Genomic DNA, 16,163 nt, shown 5'->3' with positions numbered 1-16,163 from the left:
TTGATTAAAATAAATGTATTAGGTTTTCTTATGACAAAACAACCAGAAGGGCTCAAAGTCACCAAAAGTACTACATGTACATTTTAAAATTTGGCATAAAAAAGGACTCTGATTTTAAAGGATTTTCACTGTGCTGGAATTCAAGCCTCTTCTATTAAAACACCAATGTTACCAGACTGTACCAGTCTCTTCTTCAGGACAATATACAAATCGGTATGATCTTGTATTTGGTTAGTTTTTTTTCACACCTACTAAATGTCACATGCCAGAGGCCCAAAGGCAGACCCCTGGGACATCTTGAAAACAGGAAACAGGCAGAAACAGACCAGGGACCAACAGAGTACTTTATTACACTTGTAATAAAAGAACATAACCGTAAAGCAAGTTAAGCAATAGTGGTAGCACTACCACAGAACCAAGTGCACCGGAAGAGAACAGAGGAAAAACCCAGAGGGCGGAGAGCCAATGAGCCCTGTTCTTCACAGAGCCCCTGGAGGTGGGGATGAACTGGGCTGAGGGCTCACTAGTCGCACCTCCAGGAAGGTCCCGGTACACTTGGCCGCTACCTGCAGAGAACCATGCTGGTGCAAGCACCAGCGGAAATAGACAACAGGACTGGTACCCAACCAAACACAGGACATGGCTCAGACAACAAGACAAATGGGAACAAGCACAGAAGCAGGTGCCTGGACCCCAAATGGAATGGAAGCATGGAGGTCTCAGGCAAAGCTGCACACAGACTAAAGATCCTCCCTCCAGGTGAACTCAGGAGCAGGGGCGTACCTAGAGCATAAATAAAAATAAAACCCCTTAATAAAATAAACCTCTGCACACCCCCTTAACGAAATAAACCCATTAACCCCCTTAATAAAACCCATTAACCACCCCTTAATAGACCCCTTAACCCTTCCTTTATAAAATAAAAACCTGCGCCCCCTTAAACCACAGTATAATAAACATTGGTGGCGCAGTGCGCCCCCCCCAACATAATAAACATTGGTGGCGCAGTGCGCCCCCCCTCCCTAGTATAATAAACATATAAACATTGGTGGTGCAGTGCGCCCCCCCAACACCCTAGTATAATAAACATTGGTGGCGCAGTGTGCCCCCCCAACATAATAAACATTGGTGGGCAGTGCGCCCCCCCTCCCTAGCATAATAAACATATAAACATTGGTGGCACAGTGCGCCCCCCCCCCCCAACATAATAAACATTGGTGGGCAGTGCCAATGAGGGTTAAAAAAATAAATAAAATTAACTCACCACCTCCAATTGATCGCGTAGCAGCCGGTCTCCTGTACTTTCTTCAGGACCTGTCAAAGGACCTGTGGTGATGTCACTGAGCTCATCACATGATACATCACATGATCCATCACCATGGTAATGGACCATGTGATAGAGGCTGGAGCTCAGTGACGTCACCACAGGTCCTGAAGAAATTACAAGGAGATTGGCAGCGGCTACGCGATCAATTGGAGGAGGTGAGTTAATTTTTTATTTTTTAACCCTCATTGGCACTGCCCACTGCCCACCAATGTTTATTATACTGGGGGGGGGCCGCACTCAATGTTTATTATACTGGGGGGAGGCGCACTCAATGTTTATTATACTGGGGGGGCCGCACTCAATGTTTATTATACTGGGGGGGGCCGCACTCAATGTTTATTATACTGGGGGGGGCCGCACTCAATGTTAATGAAGATATCTTCATTGGTGGCGCAGTGGCCACAGCCCCTCCCCCGGCCCTGTACCTCTTCTTATTGGCCGCGGCGGCAGCAGCACAGGGGGAGGGAGAGACCATCTGGAGCCCTGCCCCTATCACAGCGCCACGCCTGGCCCACTCTCCACACTTTTAAAAAAAAATTATCCTCAGTCGCGGCGGGCCCCCAGTGGCGTAGGGCCCCATAGCCATTGCTACGCCACTGGCACCCCCCTTGTGAGTGGCACCCGGGGCGGGCCGCCCCCCCCCCCCCCTTGGTACGCCACTGCTCAGGAGCCCTCTCATGAAGGCAGGACAGACACAGGACAGGAACAGAAGCAGTAAGGCACTGCAGGACAGACAAGGAACAGACTAGATCAGAAGCAGTAGGCACTGCCAGGCTGGACAAAGGACAGGATCAGAAGCAGTTTAGCACTGCCAGGCTATCAGACACAGTTAGAGCACTGCTAGGCTAGACATGGAACAGAGTCCCAGACAGAGAACAGGTACAGAAGAACAGTCAAGGCATGGACAAGGATAACAATATCAACATCATCACAGGACAGGTACAGAAGAACAGACAAAGCAACAACAATAATGCTATACCAGGCGACACCACACAAAAGGGCAGATGGCAAAAAAAAAAAACTGGGTCAGCAGCAAGGGGCTACACCCATAAAGGCACAGGAACAGACTGACCATATGCCCCACAGCTCAGGGATAGATATAGCACCTGATAAGCACACCCAGGAATAGAGCAGGGAATGTTAACCCATAAGAACCAAACTAGGAGGGGAGCCAAGAAGTGAACACACAGACTGCGTTGCCTCTGGCAACCAGCAAACATGGAGTCACCCGCAGCCAGCAAGCCAGAGCACAAACAACCTGTGACACAAACAGAAATGCATCCATATTCAGGCCATGTTCACACACAAGGCCGCAGCCAGCACGCATCACAGAACCAACATACATGGGAACACCCACAGCCAGTACACAAAGTGCATGCAGCCAGCCTTCACAGCACCAGTAACAGTAACCACAGATATATGGACATGGGAGACACACACAGGCCACAGTTCACACACACCACCGCAGCCAGCATGCAGCCCCAGGCAACCAGTATACACAGGTGTCAGCCTGCAGCCAGTATGCAATAGAGCCTGCAGCCAGCCTACACGGCAACTTTGACAAGAATTGCACAGAGATGCAGACACAGGGAGTACACACATTCACAGGCAAAATTCACACATGACATCACAGCCAGCACACAGCCCCAAGCAACCAGCATACACAGGAGTCAGCCTACAGCCAGTATGTGAAAGGGCATGCAGCCAGTCTACACAGCCACAATTGTCACAGCGAACCACACCGTGACACTAAAAGTCCTTTAAAGGGGTTCTCAGGGAATTATTTAAAATCCCCCCGAGCAATCTGTGCTAGAATGTGAACAGGACTGGTTGTCTCCACTTACAGAGCTGCCTAGGGCAGTCAGGAGTGAAGCCTCAATACACACTATGCTCTGGCACTTGCATACACTACATACGGGTGAGTTATCCTGTCAGGCTGCTCAGTCATGATGACATATGATAGGTATGATCGCATCTTTATCATCTGTTATAGAGTAGTACAGTCAGGTCTGGGATGGGACTGAAATTCAGCCATGGCATTTAAAAACAGACAGACCCATTTGATGTGTGGTGAATGTGAAATATGCTTGTGCCTCTCCAATTCAACCTCCATGTGTGCTAAAGAAATATTTGAATGGACATTACATTTAGCTCTGCCAAACATACAGGAGTAAACATACCTATTATATTCAGTGATGTCTCCTCTGATATAATTTTCTCTTTTCTCATCCTCAACATTGGAAGCAGACCACCATCATAATTTTTCTGTCACATCTTGTCTCTGTAAATGGGTTGGTGCCGTCTCCTCTCCAGCACCAGCCAATCTGGCATTTACCAGAATTTCCAGATCAGCAGTCCATCTGTCCTAGTATGTAAGCAGGACTGGTTGCCTCCACTTGCACAGTGGCCCCCTCCCAGCTGTGCAAGTGGAGGCAACCAGTCCTGCTTACATACTAGGACATATTGCTGGTGGACATTTGAAATCATTTCTGGAGAACTCCTTTAAGCAGCAATCCAGGACTTGCTGGAGTTTCTTTTTCAATCAGTGCAGTCAAGAAAGCCCTCATTTGCCTCGTTCCCTTTTCTACATTATAAGTACATTGGCCCACATTTACTAATGTGAGTGCACCTACATTTTGGAGTACAAAGATGCATAATTTGGTGTATCTAGGTGTAGAGAAAGTTTCTGAACCAAGTCCAAAGAGGTGACTAGAGCCTAAATAATTAAGTGGGGGTAGTCATGGAAGATAAGGAAAATGCAGAGTTACTAAATGGGTTAATATACTCACTTGGCTAACTGTACTGTAGATAAGGTCCAAGACAAGCTTAATAGGGTAAATGTGAACAAGGCTCCGGGTCCAGATGGATTACACCCAAGAGTGCTTAAAGAGCTCAGTTCAGTCATTGCTGTGTCCCTGTTTATAATTAAATATAAAGATTCTCTAGGTATTGGTACAGTGCCAAGTGATTGGCGCAAGGCAAACGTGGTGCCCATATTTAAAAAAGGATCAAGGTCCTTCACAGGTAATTATAGACCAGTTAGTTTAACTTCTGTTGTGAGAAAAATGTTTGAAGGACTCTATACAGGAGTATGTGACTGTAAATAAAATTATAAGTGGTAACCAGCATGGGTTTACCAAGGACAGAAGTTGTCAGACTAACCAGATTTGTTTTTATGAGGAGGTGAGTAGTAGCCTGGACAGAGGGGAGGCTGTGTAGTGTTTCTGGATTTTGCAAAGGCTTTTGATACTGTCCCTCATAGACATTTAATAGGTAAAGTAAGGTCTATAGGCTTGGAAAGAACAGGTAAAACTCGAAAAATTAGATTATCGTGCAAAGTTCATTCATTTCAGTAATGCAACTTAAAAGGTGAAAATAATAACATAGTAACATAGTATATAAGGCCGAAAAAAGACATTTGTCCATCCAGTTCGGTCTGTTATCCTGCAAGTTGATCCAGAGGAAGGCAAAAAAAAAAAAAACTGTGAGGTAGAAGACAATTTTCCCCACTTTACGGGAAAAAAAATCCTTCCCGACTCCAATCAGGCAATCAGATAACTCCCTGGATCAATGACCTCTCTCTAGTAGCTATAGCCTGTAATATTATTACACTCCAGAAATACATCCAGGCCCCTCTTGAATTCCTTTATTGTACTCACCATCACCACCTCCTCCAGCAGAGAGTTCCATAGTCTCACTGCTCCTACCATAAAGAATCCTCTTCTATGTTTGTGCACAGACCTTCTTTCCTCCAGATGCAGAGGATGTCCCCTCGTCACAGTCCTGTGGATAAATAGATGATGGGAGAGATCTCTGTACTGACCCCTGATATATTTATACATAGCAATTCGATCTCCCCTCAGTCGTCTTTTTTCTAAAGTGAATAACCCTAATTTTGATAATTTGTCAGGGTACTGTAGTTCCCTCATTCCAGTTATTACTTTAGTTGCCCTCCTCTGAACCCTCTCCGGCTCTGCTATGTCTGCCTTGTTCACAGGAGACCAGAACTGTACATAGTACTCCATGTGTGATCGGACCAGTGATTTGTAAAGTGGTAGGACTATGTTCTCATCACGGGCATCTATTCCCCTTTTGATGCAACCCATTATCTTATTGGCCTTGGCAGCTGCTGCCTGACACTGGCTTTTACAGCTAAGTCTACTTTCACACTCGGGTTTTGGCTTTCCGTTTGTGAGATCCGTTCAGGGCTCTCACAAGCGGATAAGTTTGCATTCTAATGCATTCTGAATTGAAAAGGATCCGCTCAGAATGCATCAGTTTGCATCAGTTCAGTCTCCATTTCACTTTGGAGACAGACACCAAAACGCTGCTTTAATCGTTTTGGTGTCCGTCTGATGAAATTTAGCCAAACGGATCCGTCCTGGCACACAATGTAAGTCAATGGGGACACTGACACTGACACAATCTAGCACAATAGAAAATGGATCCGTCCTCTATTGACTTTCAATGGTGTTCAAGACGGATCCGTCTTGGCTATGTTAAAGATAATACAAACAGATCTGTTCTGAACGGATGCAGACAGTTGTATTATCTGAATGGATCCGTCCATGACTGATCCGCACAAAACGCGAGTGTGAATGTAGCCTTAGTTTGCTCTTCACTAAAACTCCTAGGTCCTTTTCCTTGTCAGTGTTACACAGTGTTTTACCATTTAGTATGTACAGGTGACTTGCATTATTCCTTCCCATGTGCATAATCTTACATTTGTCAGTGTTAAACCTCATCCGCCACTTCTGTGCCCAAGCCTCCAATCTATCCAGATCCCTCTGTAGTAGTATACTGTCCTCTTCCGTGTCAATTACTTTACACAGTTTAGTGTCATCTGCAAAAATTGATATTTTATTGTGAAAGCCTTCTACAAGATCATTAATAAATATATTAAAGAGGATAGGGCCCAATTCTGATCCCTGAGGTACTCCACTAGTGACAGTGACCCAATCTGAGTGTGTAACCACCCTCTGTTTTCAATTACTGAGCCAGTTACTTACCCACATACAGACATTTTCTCCCAGTCCAAGCATTCTCATTTAATATACTAATTTGACATGACCAATCCCACATGAAACCATGCTGATATGGCGTTATTTGCTTATTTTCATTGAGGTGCTCCAAGATAGCATCTCTTAGAAAACCTTCAAACAGTTTACCCACGACGGATGTTAAACTTACCGGCCTATCATTTCCGGGCTCTGTTTCCGGACCCTTTCTGAATAGTGGCACCACATCCTGTGGAACACTCTCTGTCAGTATAGAGTCCTTAAATATCAGAAATAAGGGTCTGGTTATGACATTACTTAATTTTCTTGGTATACGGGGGTGTATGCCATCTGGTCCTAGCGATTTGTCTATTTTTATCTTTTTAAGACACCACTGTACTTCTTCCTGGGTAAGACAGGGCACTTTTAATGGGGAATTTACTTTTACATTCTGCCTTTCACCTGACAGTTTATTTTCTTCAGTGAATACAATGGAGAAAAAAATATTTAACAGCTTTACATTCTTCTCATGGCTTTCTGCAATTCCCCCCTCATCACTCTGTAAAGGGACAACACCTTCAGATTTATACTTTTTACCATTTATATAATTAAAGAGCATTTTAGGGTTAGTTTTGAACTCTTTGGCAATTAATCTCTAGGTCTCTAGTTTGGCCGCTTTTATTTTTTTTTCTACAGATTAAATTTTTTTGTTATAGCTTTTCAGTGCTTCCTCACTACCCTCCTGTTTTAGTGATTTAAATGCTTTTTTTTTTGTAATTTATTGCTTTCTTTACAGTTCTATTTATCCACATTGGTTTATTTTTGTTCATTAACCTTTTATTCCCATAAGATATGTTCCTCTCACAATTAGAATTTAGGATGCTTTTAAAAATATCCCATTTTGTGGATGTATTTTTATTTTTGAGGACTTTGTCCCAGTTAGTTAGGCCTATGGCCTCTCTTAGTTGGCTAAATTTAGCTTTTTTAAAGTTTGGTATTTTTGTTCCTCCCTGAAGAAACACTCTTTTGAATGATAATTAGAAGGTTATTACTTTATGGTCACTATTTCCCAGGTTTCCCCCAACCTGCACATCTGTTGTTCTGTCAGGTCTATTGGTTAATACTAAGTCTAGTATGGCTGTCCCTCTAGTCGGGTCCAGAACCAGTTGGGAGAGGTAATTGTCTTTGTTTATTGCCAAGAACCTGTTTCCTTTATGAGATGTACAGGTTTCAGTTTCCCAGTCTATATTTGGGCAGTTGAACTCCCCCATAATATATGAGAAAGACTCATTTACATGCAAAGCAAGATATTTCAAGTCTTTATTTGTTATAATTTGGATGATTATGGCTTACAGCTTATGAAAACCCCAAAGTCACAATCTCAGGTACCCTTTGCTCAGGGGGGTATGGATTAATTAGCTGACTAGAGTGAGACTAGAATATTGAACCTTTTCACAATATTCTAATTTTAAGTTGCATTAATACAACTCCTTTTAAGTTGCATTACGATATTAATATTTTTCGAATTTCACCTGTATAGTTTGTAATTAGATTGAAAACTGGCTGAATGACCGTGTCCAGAGAGTTGTGGTCAATGATTCCTATTCAGAATGGTCCCGGGTTGTAAGTGGTGTACCCCAAGGTTCAGTGCTGGGCCCTTTATTATTTAATTTATTTATTAATGATATTGAGGACAAGATTAATAGCACCATTTCTATTTTTGCAGATGATACTAAGCTGTGTAGAACTGTATAGTACTACAAGCTGACTTGATCACTCTGAGTGATTGGGCATCAACTTGGCAAATGAGGTTCAATGTGGACAAATGTAAAGTTATGCATCTTGGTAGTAATAATCTCTGTACTTCATATGGCCTAGGTGATGTAGCACTGGGAGAGTCACTTATAGAGAAGGATTTTGGTGTCCTTGTGCATGTTAGATTAAATTACAGCATACAATGTCAATCAGCTGCTTCTAAAGCCACCAGGATATTGTCATGCATTAAACGAGGCATGGACTCGCGGGGCAGGGGTGTAATATTACAACTTTACAAAGCGCTGGTGCGGCCTCATCTGGAATATGCAGTTCAGTTCTGGGCACCAGTCCAAAGAAAGGACACACTATAGCTGGAAAAAGTACAGAGGAGAGGGACTAAAAGGATAAGGGGCATGGATGATCTTAGTTATGAAGAAAGATTAAAAGAATTTAATTTCTTTAGTCTTGATAAGAGATGTCTAAGGGGGACATGATTAACCTATACCAGGCATGCAAAATCTGCGGCCCTCCAGCTGTTGCAAAACTACAACTCCCAGCATGCCTGAACAGCCTTCAGCTATCAGCCTCCAGAAGGGCATTGTGGGAGTTGTAGTTTTACAACAGCTGGAGGGCTGCAGATTGAGCATGCCTGACCTATACAAATATATAAATACAAAAAACACGGTGAAAAACTGTTTCATGTAAAATGTGCTCAAAAGACAAGGGGGTACTGCCTTTGATTGGAGAGGAAAAAGTTCAGTCTCCGGAAGCACCAAAGCTTCTTTACTGTAAGAACTGTGAAGCTGTGGAATAGACTTCCTCAGGACGTGGTCACAGCAGGAACAGTGGACAGCTTTAAAAAGGGTTTAGATGAATTCTTAAAAGTAAACAACATTAATGCTTATGAAAACGTGTAGAAATCTAAGTCTCAATTCCTTCTGGGATTCAAATCCCCACCTATTCCTGTCCCTTGGTTGAACTTGATGGAGTTATGTCTATTTTCAACCGAATTAACTATGCAACTATGTATGTAACTACACAGCTCCATCTATTATGTAGTGGACGGAGGTGGTTACTCCAGTCCTGCTCCCATCGAAGTGCAGTTACCAATGGATGGAGCTGTGTAGTTATGGTGCCAACTTCTGGTGTTGGATCTACTCTAAAACATCTGATCAGCAGAGGTGCAGGTAGTCAGATCCCCACCGATCAGATAGTGATAGCCTATCCTGAGGATAGTTCATCAGTCTTTAAAATTTTGACAACTCCTTTAAGATTAAAGTTCAGTATAAGGCATTTTACCATCCACATCGACAAATAACTCATTAACAAATAATTTTCAGTAAATCTTGGCCTTTTACTGTTCAGTGTAGCCTGATTTATTCCTCCTGTGTTAATTACATTTGTATTCATTTAGATATTTCTTAAGAACTATATTACATTACAAGCATACAATGCATCTGCGCTGTTTGTTTCAATGGGTACAGTTAAATTATTGATTTAACTGGTTTACAAGAATAGCTCTTTTAATGATTTTCTTTTTCCTTCATTGCTCCATGTTTTCATTAGATTAGACAAATTACTAATTTTTCTTTTCCATATATGACCTATTTGAACAGGATCCAGAACTGGTGCGCAACATCTGCCGCTGGGTAAGACAAGCTGTCAAAATTCCATTCTTTGCCAAGTTGACCCCGAACGTCACAGATGTTGTGCAGATTGCAATGGCTGCACATGAAGGTAACAAAAAAATTCTGATACTGTGTTGGTGAAATATTGTGTTCAAAGACTGTCTGATATGAGAATTTATATGATTGATACCTGCTATGGAAATTATAAGACAAAATATCTTTATAATAATAATATAAAAGTATTTAATTGCACAAATTTGGTATTAAGATTTTACAAAAGTAATAGTATTAAAGGGCCAGTTTATATTACTAGCTGCACATGTGTTGGTAACACATTGTAATTAGAGATGAAGCAAATTTTTCAAAAATTCGATTCGCTGGTTCGCCAAATTTTTCAGGAAAAATTTGATTCGATCCGAATATATTTGCGGCCAATTACGTTAAAAAATTGCTATTTCCTGGCTGCTGAGAGCCTTTATAGTGGTGTAGAACACTGTGCCTTGCAGTAACATGCATAGGGAGTCTGCTTTGGTAGTGAAATAATACTGTGAGTCCGTATGAGATGCGTCTCTCTTAGAATCACTGCACACTTCACTTATTTGGGCAGTCATGGGGCCAAAACTGACCAAATAATTTAAGTATGAACTCAGCCTTACAGGTCGATTTTAGCGCCAAGAAGAAGCGCACTCCTTTTACACTATCGCCAACTGATTCCACATCGATGTCTACAGAACCTGTTCTATTAAACGCATATACAAGTAGAGCACCCCTGACAGAGGGGAAACATTGTCAGTAGTAATTTTTTGTTGACATCACTGATTATTTTGCCCTTCCTCTGATCCGTCAGAACAATAACCCACAAAAACGAATCCTGTCTGTAGAGCATACGCCTTCACTCGGTCAGCATTTGCTCAATAATCCATCAGTATTGCTAATGCCCAAAAAAAACTGGAGTGGATCTAAAACAGATGTTTTATACCTATTCCTGCTCTTGGCTACCAAATCATAAGCCAATTCTGATGGGACAATACAGGCCTTACAGCTGCTACACAGACAGGATCTGTTGTTCGTCTCATTTTTCCTTCCTTCTAACAGATCAGAAGAAAAGTCAAATAAATGATGATGTCAGCCAGGCCAAAAGCCAAAATAGTGGACCAGTCATGAAGTGGGGAGGGTGGGAACAGCATGAGAAGTCCACAGAGTGGACCTATGACATAGTGGTGAGGTGGAGCATCATGAGGAGACCACAGAGTGGCCCAATAATAGGGTCTGGAGGTGGAAGCAGTATGAGGAGGTGTCACGGGAAGTACGGGGAAGGAAAGACAACCAAAGGGAACCACATCAAAACAACGACAGACTAGGCCCCAAACCTAGGGAATAAAGAGGTCACCTTCTAGCATTCCCTGATACTCTCCCTAAGCTGCTAACAACATGTGCAAATCTCAATGGTAGAAATGCACATGCACGGGAACCTGACACTGCTGAAACACTGCACCAAACCCTCAGCTTAGGGAACAGGGAAAGAGGCCACCGACTCCTTCTAAACTGAAGGAGCTAGTGTCTCCCTGAGGCCTAGTCAGGACAGACACTCCAAGAAAAGGGAAAGGACTTAGCTTGAGATGTAACTGGAACAGGAGAACCACCACACAAGCAGAGCACTGCACAGAAGAGCTATCAGCTGCAAGGAAACAAGTGAGAGGCGGAACATTTAAAGAGCCACCTGACTGATAATGAGCAGCATCTGCGAAGGGGTGGAAACCTGTCAGCAACAATGAAAACAAGAGATCTGTCAAATAGACTCCTGAGTCTTCCGTCTATTTAAACTTCTAAGATCTCTCTCAGGGCTGGCGGTGACAGGAGGCCACTGAGTGGCACAATGACAGAGTCTAGAGGTGGCAGCAGTATGAGGAGGTCACCGAGTGGCACAATGACACAGTCTGGAGTTGGCAGCTTCAGGAGAAGGCCACAGAGTGGCACAATGACAGAGTCTGGAGTTGGCAGCAGTATGATGAGGCCACCGAGTGGCACAATGACAGAATCTGGAATTGGTAGCAGTATGAGGAGGCCACCGAGTGGCACAATGACAGAGTCTGGAGGTGGCGGCAGTATGAGGAGGCCACCGAGTAGCACAATGACAGAGTCTGGAGGTGGCGGTAGTATGAGGAGGCCACGAATGGCCCAATGACCGAGTCTGGAGGTGGTGGCTAGTAATGGACGAACATTGGCCGATACGATTCGCAAACGCAAGTTCGCGGCGGGCCCCATTCACTTTAATGGCAGGCGAACCTGAAAAACTTTCAGGTCATATTTGCAGCCACCAAATACTTACTAGAAGGGCACAAATAGTCCCACAACATGGACAGTGACATACTAGAGGGGGATCAATGACAAAAATTCCCACAAAAAATAAGTATTTTAATCATGGGCCATTTTTATGTGTCTTAAAGGGAAATTCTCAAAAATGTGCCCTGCTGGAGCCTAGACAAATTTTATTTTAGGCCACAGGAGTACGGGCCCTAAAATTTAGGCATTCACCTGACATAAAATAAATTGTGGATATGTGGCTCGAGGTACATTATGCGGTCACTGAATAACAGGCATTCACTGTACAGAAAAGATCAAGTGATTATGTGGCTGGAGGTATATTAGGTGGTCAGTGGATATCAATTTTACTGCAGGCCAGTGCAAATACATGTCAAATACATATGTTTGAAAGAATTAAAAATATAAAATTGGATTAAAAACATTGGCTAACGAAATCCCCCCTCTTGAATAAACCCCAAATGATAATAAGTGAAATTAGATAACACGTGGTCATCACAGGAGTTGAATTCCTTTGAGGCCCCAACAATTAGGCATTCACCGTACAGAAAAGATCAAGTGATTATGGCATTCAATTAGGCATTCACAGGACAGAAAAGGCATTTTATGCCTTTTATGTATTTGCATACGACAGGGACCATTCTATGTTCTGGGTAGTGACGGATATGTGTGGGCTGGCATGAGGAAATTCAATTAAACGTGGTCGTCACAGGTGTTGAATTACTCCGAGATCCATGCCTCATTCATTTTTAGAAATGTGAGGTAGTCCACACTGTTGTGAGCTAGGCGAGTGCGCTTGATGGTCACGAACCGCCTGCTCCGCTGAACGTCCTTTCGGACAGGGCACTCAACGAAGGGTAAGCAAGGGCACCTGCCTGACCTCTATAACCCCTACGGAATGGCCTGTCTCTTCCTCTGCCTGTCATTTTAAAAATGACTCTGTGACAAAGTGCCTATAGAAGAGCAGTATTTGTGGTAGCAGGTATATTGCAGGTCTCAATCAATATTTGGTGGAAACTGGTATATAAAACCCCTCTATCAGTATTTTGTGGCAACAGATATGTGGAACCCCTTAATGAGTATTTTCTGGAAGCAGGTATATCAAACCCCTTAATCAATATTTGGTGGAATCTGGTGTATCACAGGCCTCAATCAATATTTGTTGGAAGTCGGTATATCAATCCCCTCTATCAGTATTTTGTGGAAACAGGTATCTAGAACCCCTTATTGAGTAATTGCTGGAAGCTGGTATATCAAACCCCATAATCAATATTTGGTGGAAGCTGGTATATCAATCCCCTCTATCAGTATTTTGTGGAAACAGGTATATAGAACCCCTTATTGAGTATTTGCTGGAAGCAGGTATATAAAACTAGTGTTGATCACGAATATTCGAATTGCTAATTTTTATCGTGAATATCAGCACTTTGAGAATTTGCAAATATTTAGAATATAGTGATATACACTCACCTAAAGAATTATTAGGAACACCTGTTCTATTTCTGATTAATGCAATTATCTAGTCAACCAATCACATGGCAGTTGCTTCAATGCATTTAGAGGTGTGGTCCTGGTCAAGACAATCTCCTGAACTCCAAACTGAATGTCAGAATGGGAAAGAAAGGTGATTTAAGAAATTTTGAGTGTGGCATGATTGTTGGTGCCAGACAGGCCGGTCTGAGTATTTCACAATCTGCTCAGTTACTGGGATTTTCACGCACAACCATTTCTAGGGTTTACAAAGAATGGTGTGAAAAGGGAAAAACATCCAGTATGCAGCAGTCCTGTGGGCAAAAATGCCTTGTGGATGCTAGAGGTCAGAGGAGAATGGGCCGACTGATTCAAGCTGATAGAAGAGCAACATTGACTGAAATAACCACTCGTTACAACCGAGGTATGCAGCAAAGCATTTGTGAAGCCACAACACGCACAACCTTGAGGCGGATGGGCAACAACAGCAGAAGACCCCACCAGGAACCTCTTATCTCCACTACAAATTGGAAAAAGAGGCTACAATTTGCACGAGCTCACCAAAATTGGACTGTTGAAGACTGGAAAAATGTTGCCTGGTCTGATGAGTCTCGATTTCTGTTGAGACATTCAAATGGTAGAGTCTGAATTTGGCGTAAACAGAATGAGAACATGTATCCATCCTCTGATGGCTACTTCCAGCAGGATAATGCACCATGTCACCAAGCTCGAATCATTTCAAATTGGTTTCTTGAACATGACAATGAGTTCACTGTACTAAAATGGCCCCCACAGTCACCAGATCTCAACCCAATAGAGCATCTTTGGGATGTGGTGGAACGGGAGCTTCGTGCCCTGGATGTGCATCCCTCAAATCTCCATCAACTGCAAGATGCTATCCTATCAATATGGGCCAACATTTCTAAAGAATGCTATCAGCACCTTGTTGAATCAATGCCACGTAGAATTAAGGCAGTTCTGAAGGCAAAAGGGGGTCCAACACCGTATTAGTATGGTGTTCCTAATAATTCTTTAGGTGAGTGTATATTCGTAATTTTGAATAGTCAAGATTTTTTTAAATCAGTACACATGATTCCTCCCTGCTTTCAGCTTGTGGGCCAATGAGAAGGCTGCAATATCTTTGACTTTAGGAGTAGTGTTGATTGCGAATTTTCGTAATGAGAATTTTCGTAATAAGAATAAATGACATCGTGAAAACTCAGATCTGATTGTATATTCTAACCCCCAGGCATTCCCATGGGGATGGGGACTATTGTTGGGGAGGAGTATGCCAAAGAGTAACAACTGTACAGATTTTTAAAAAAACAAGACAAATATTCTAAAAAACTAATATATTCCATATAGTGCTTTATATTATTTTTTTTGAATATTCGTAATATTCTAAAACAAGAATATATAGCAATATAGCGAATATTGGAAAAAATTAATGAATTTAGAACAATTTAGCTAATATAGTGCTATAATCTTTTTTTTAATAGTAATTTTTTTCCAATCTAAACATTAGATGAGAAAAAAATTACAACTATTAGACAAAGAAGATTATAGCACTATATTAGCTAAATTGTTCTAAATTCTTTTATTTTTTTTGAATATTCGCTATATATTGCTATATATTCTTGCTTTTGAATATTACGAATATTCTAAAAAACTAATATATTCGTTTTCTAGAATATTCGTCTTTTTTTTTAAATCTGTACAGTTGTTCCACTTTGGCATACTTCTCCCCGACAAGCGTCCCCGTCACCATGGGAACGACTGGGGTTAGAATATGCCATCGGATCTGAGTTTTCACGATTTCATTGATTCTCATTACGAAAATTCACATTTTTTTTGCAATCAACACTACTCCTATCGAATATTCGAATTTGCGAATATACGATGAATATTCTACAAAATATTCGCAAAATATCGCAAATTCAAATATGACCCTGCCGCTCATCACTATATCAAACCCCTTAATCAATATTTGGTGGAAGCCGGTGTATCGCAGGCCTCAATCAATATTTGGTGGAAGTCGGTATATCAATCCCCTTTATCAGTATTTTGTGGAAACAGGTATATATAACACCTTAATGAGTATTTGCTGGAAGCTGGTAAATCAAACCCCTAATCAATAATTGGCTGGAAGCTGGTGTATCGCAGGCCTCCATCAATACTTGGTGTAAGCCAGCATATCTATCCCCTCTATCAGTATTTTGTGGAAACAGATATGTAGAACCCCTTAATGAGTGTTTGCTGGAAGCCAGTATATTAAACCCCTTAATCAATATTTGGCAGAAGCCGGTGTATCGCAGACCTCAATCAGTATTTGGTGGAAGCATGTATATCAAACCCCTTAATCAGTATTTTGTGGAAGCAAGTATATCGCACCCCTTAATCAGTTTTTTTTTGGGACAACAGGTATATCACACCAGTTGCAATTAGTTATTTTAATAGCATTTGTCCCTCTATCTAGCTGCGGTATCTCAGCAGAACCGCACACAACTGCTGCACAATACAAATGCACTATATTATACTTTGTATGTTAGAAGGTATATTATAAGTATATCACACCCCTCAGTATGTCACACCTATCGATAACACACCTATACCAGTCCTTAAAAGGACTTTTGTGGCCCTATTAGCTAGCGTTTGGTGTCCCTA

At 42.0% G+C, this 16,163-nt stretch overlaps 1 protein-coding gene across 1 annotated transcript in view; it reads left to right on the top strand.

Annotated features, from left to right (window-relative positions):
* Nucleotides 1-16,163, top strand: part of DPYD (dihydropyrimidine dehydrogenase) — a 1,571,083-nt gene that overhangs the window by 1,176,285 nt on the left and 378,635 nt on the right. The window contains exon 17 of the mRNA XM_040406865.1: nt 9,696-9,816. Within this exon, the coding sequence (XP_040262799.1) occupies nt 9,696-9,816 (121 nt within the window). The remainder of the gene's footprint in view (nt 1-9,695; nt 9,817-16,163) is intronic.

Source organism: Bufo bufo, chromosome 9, assembly GCF_905171765.1.
Source record: "Bufo bufo chromosome 9, aBufBuf1.1, whole genome shotgun sequence".
NCBI classification, from domain to species: Eukaryota; Metazoa; Chordata; class Amphibia; order Anura; family Bufonidae; genus Bufo; species Bufo bufo.
This window is presented reverse-complemented; position numbering and strand designations above follow the sequence as displayed.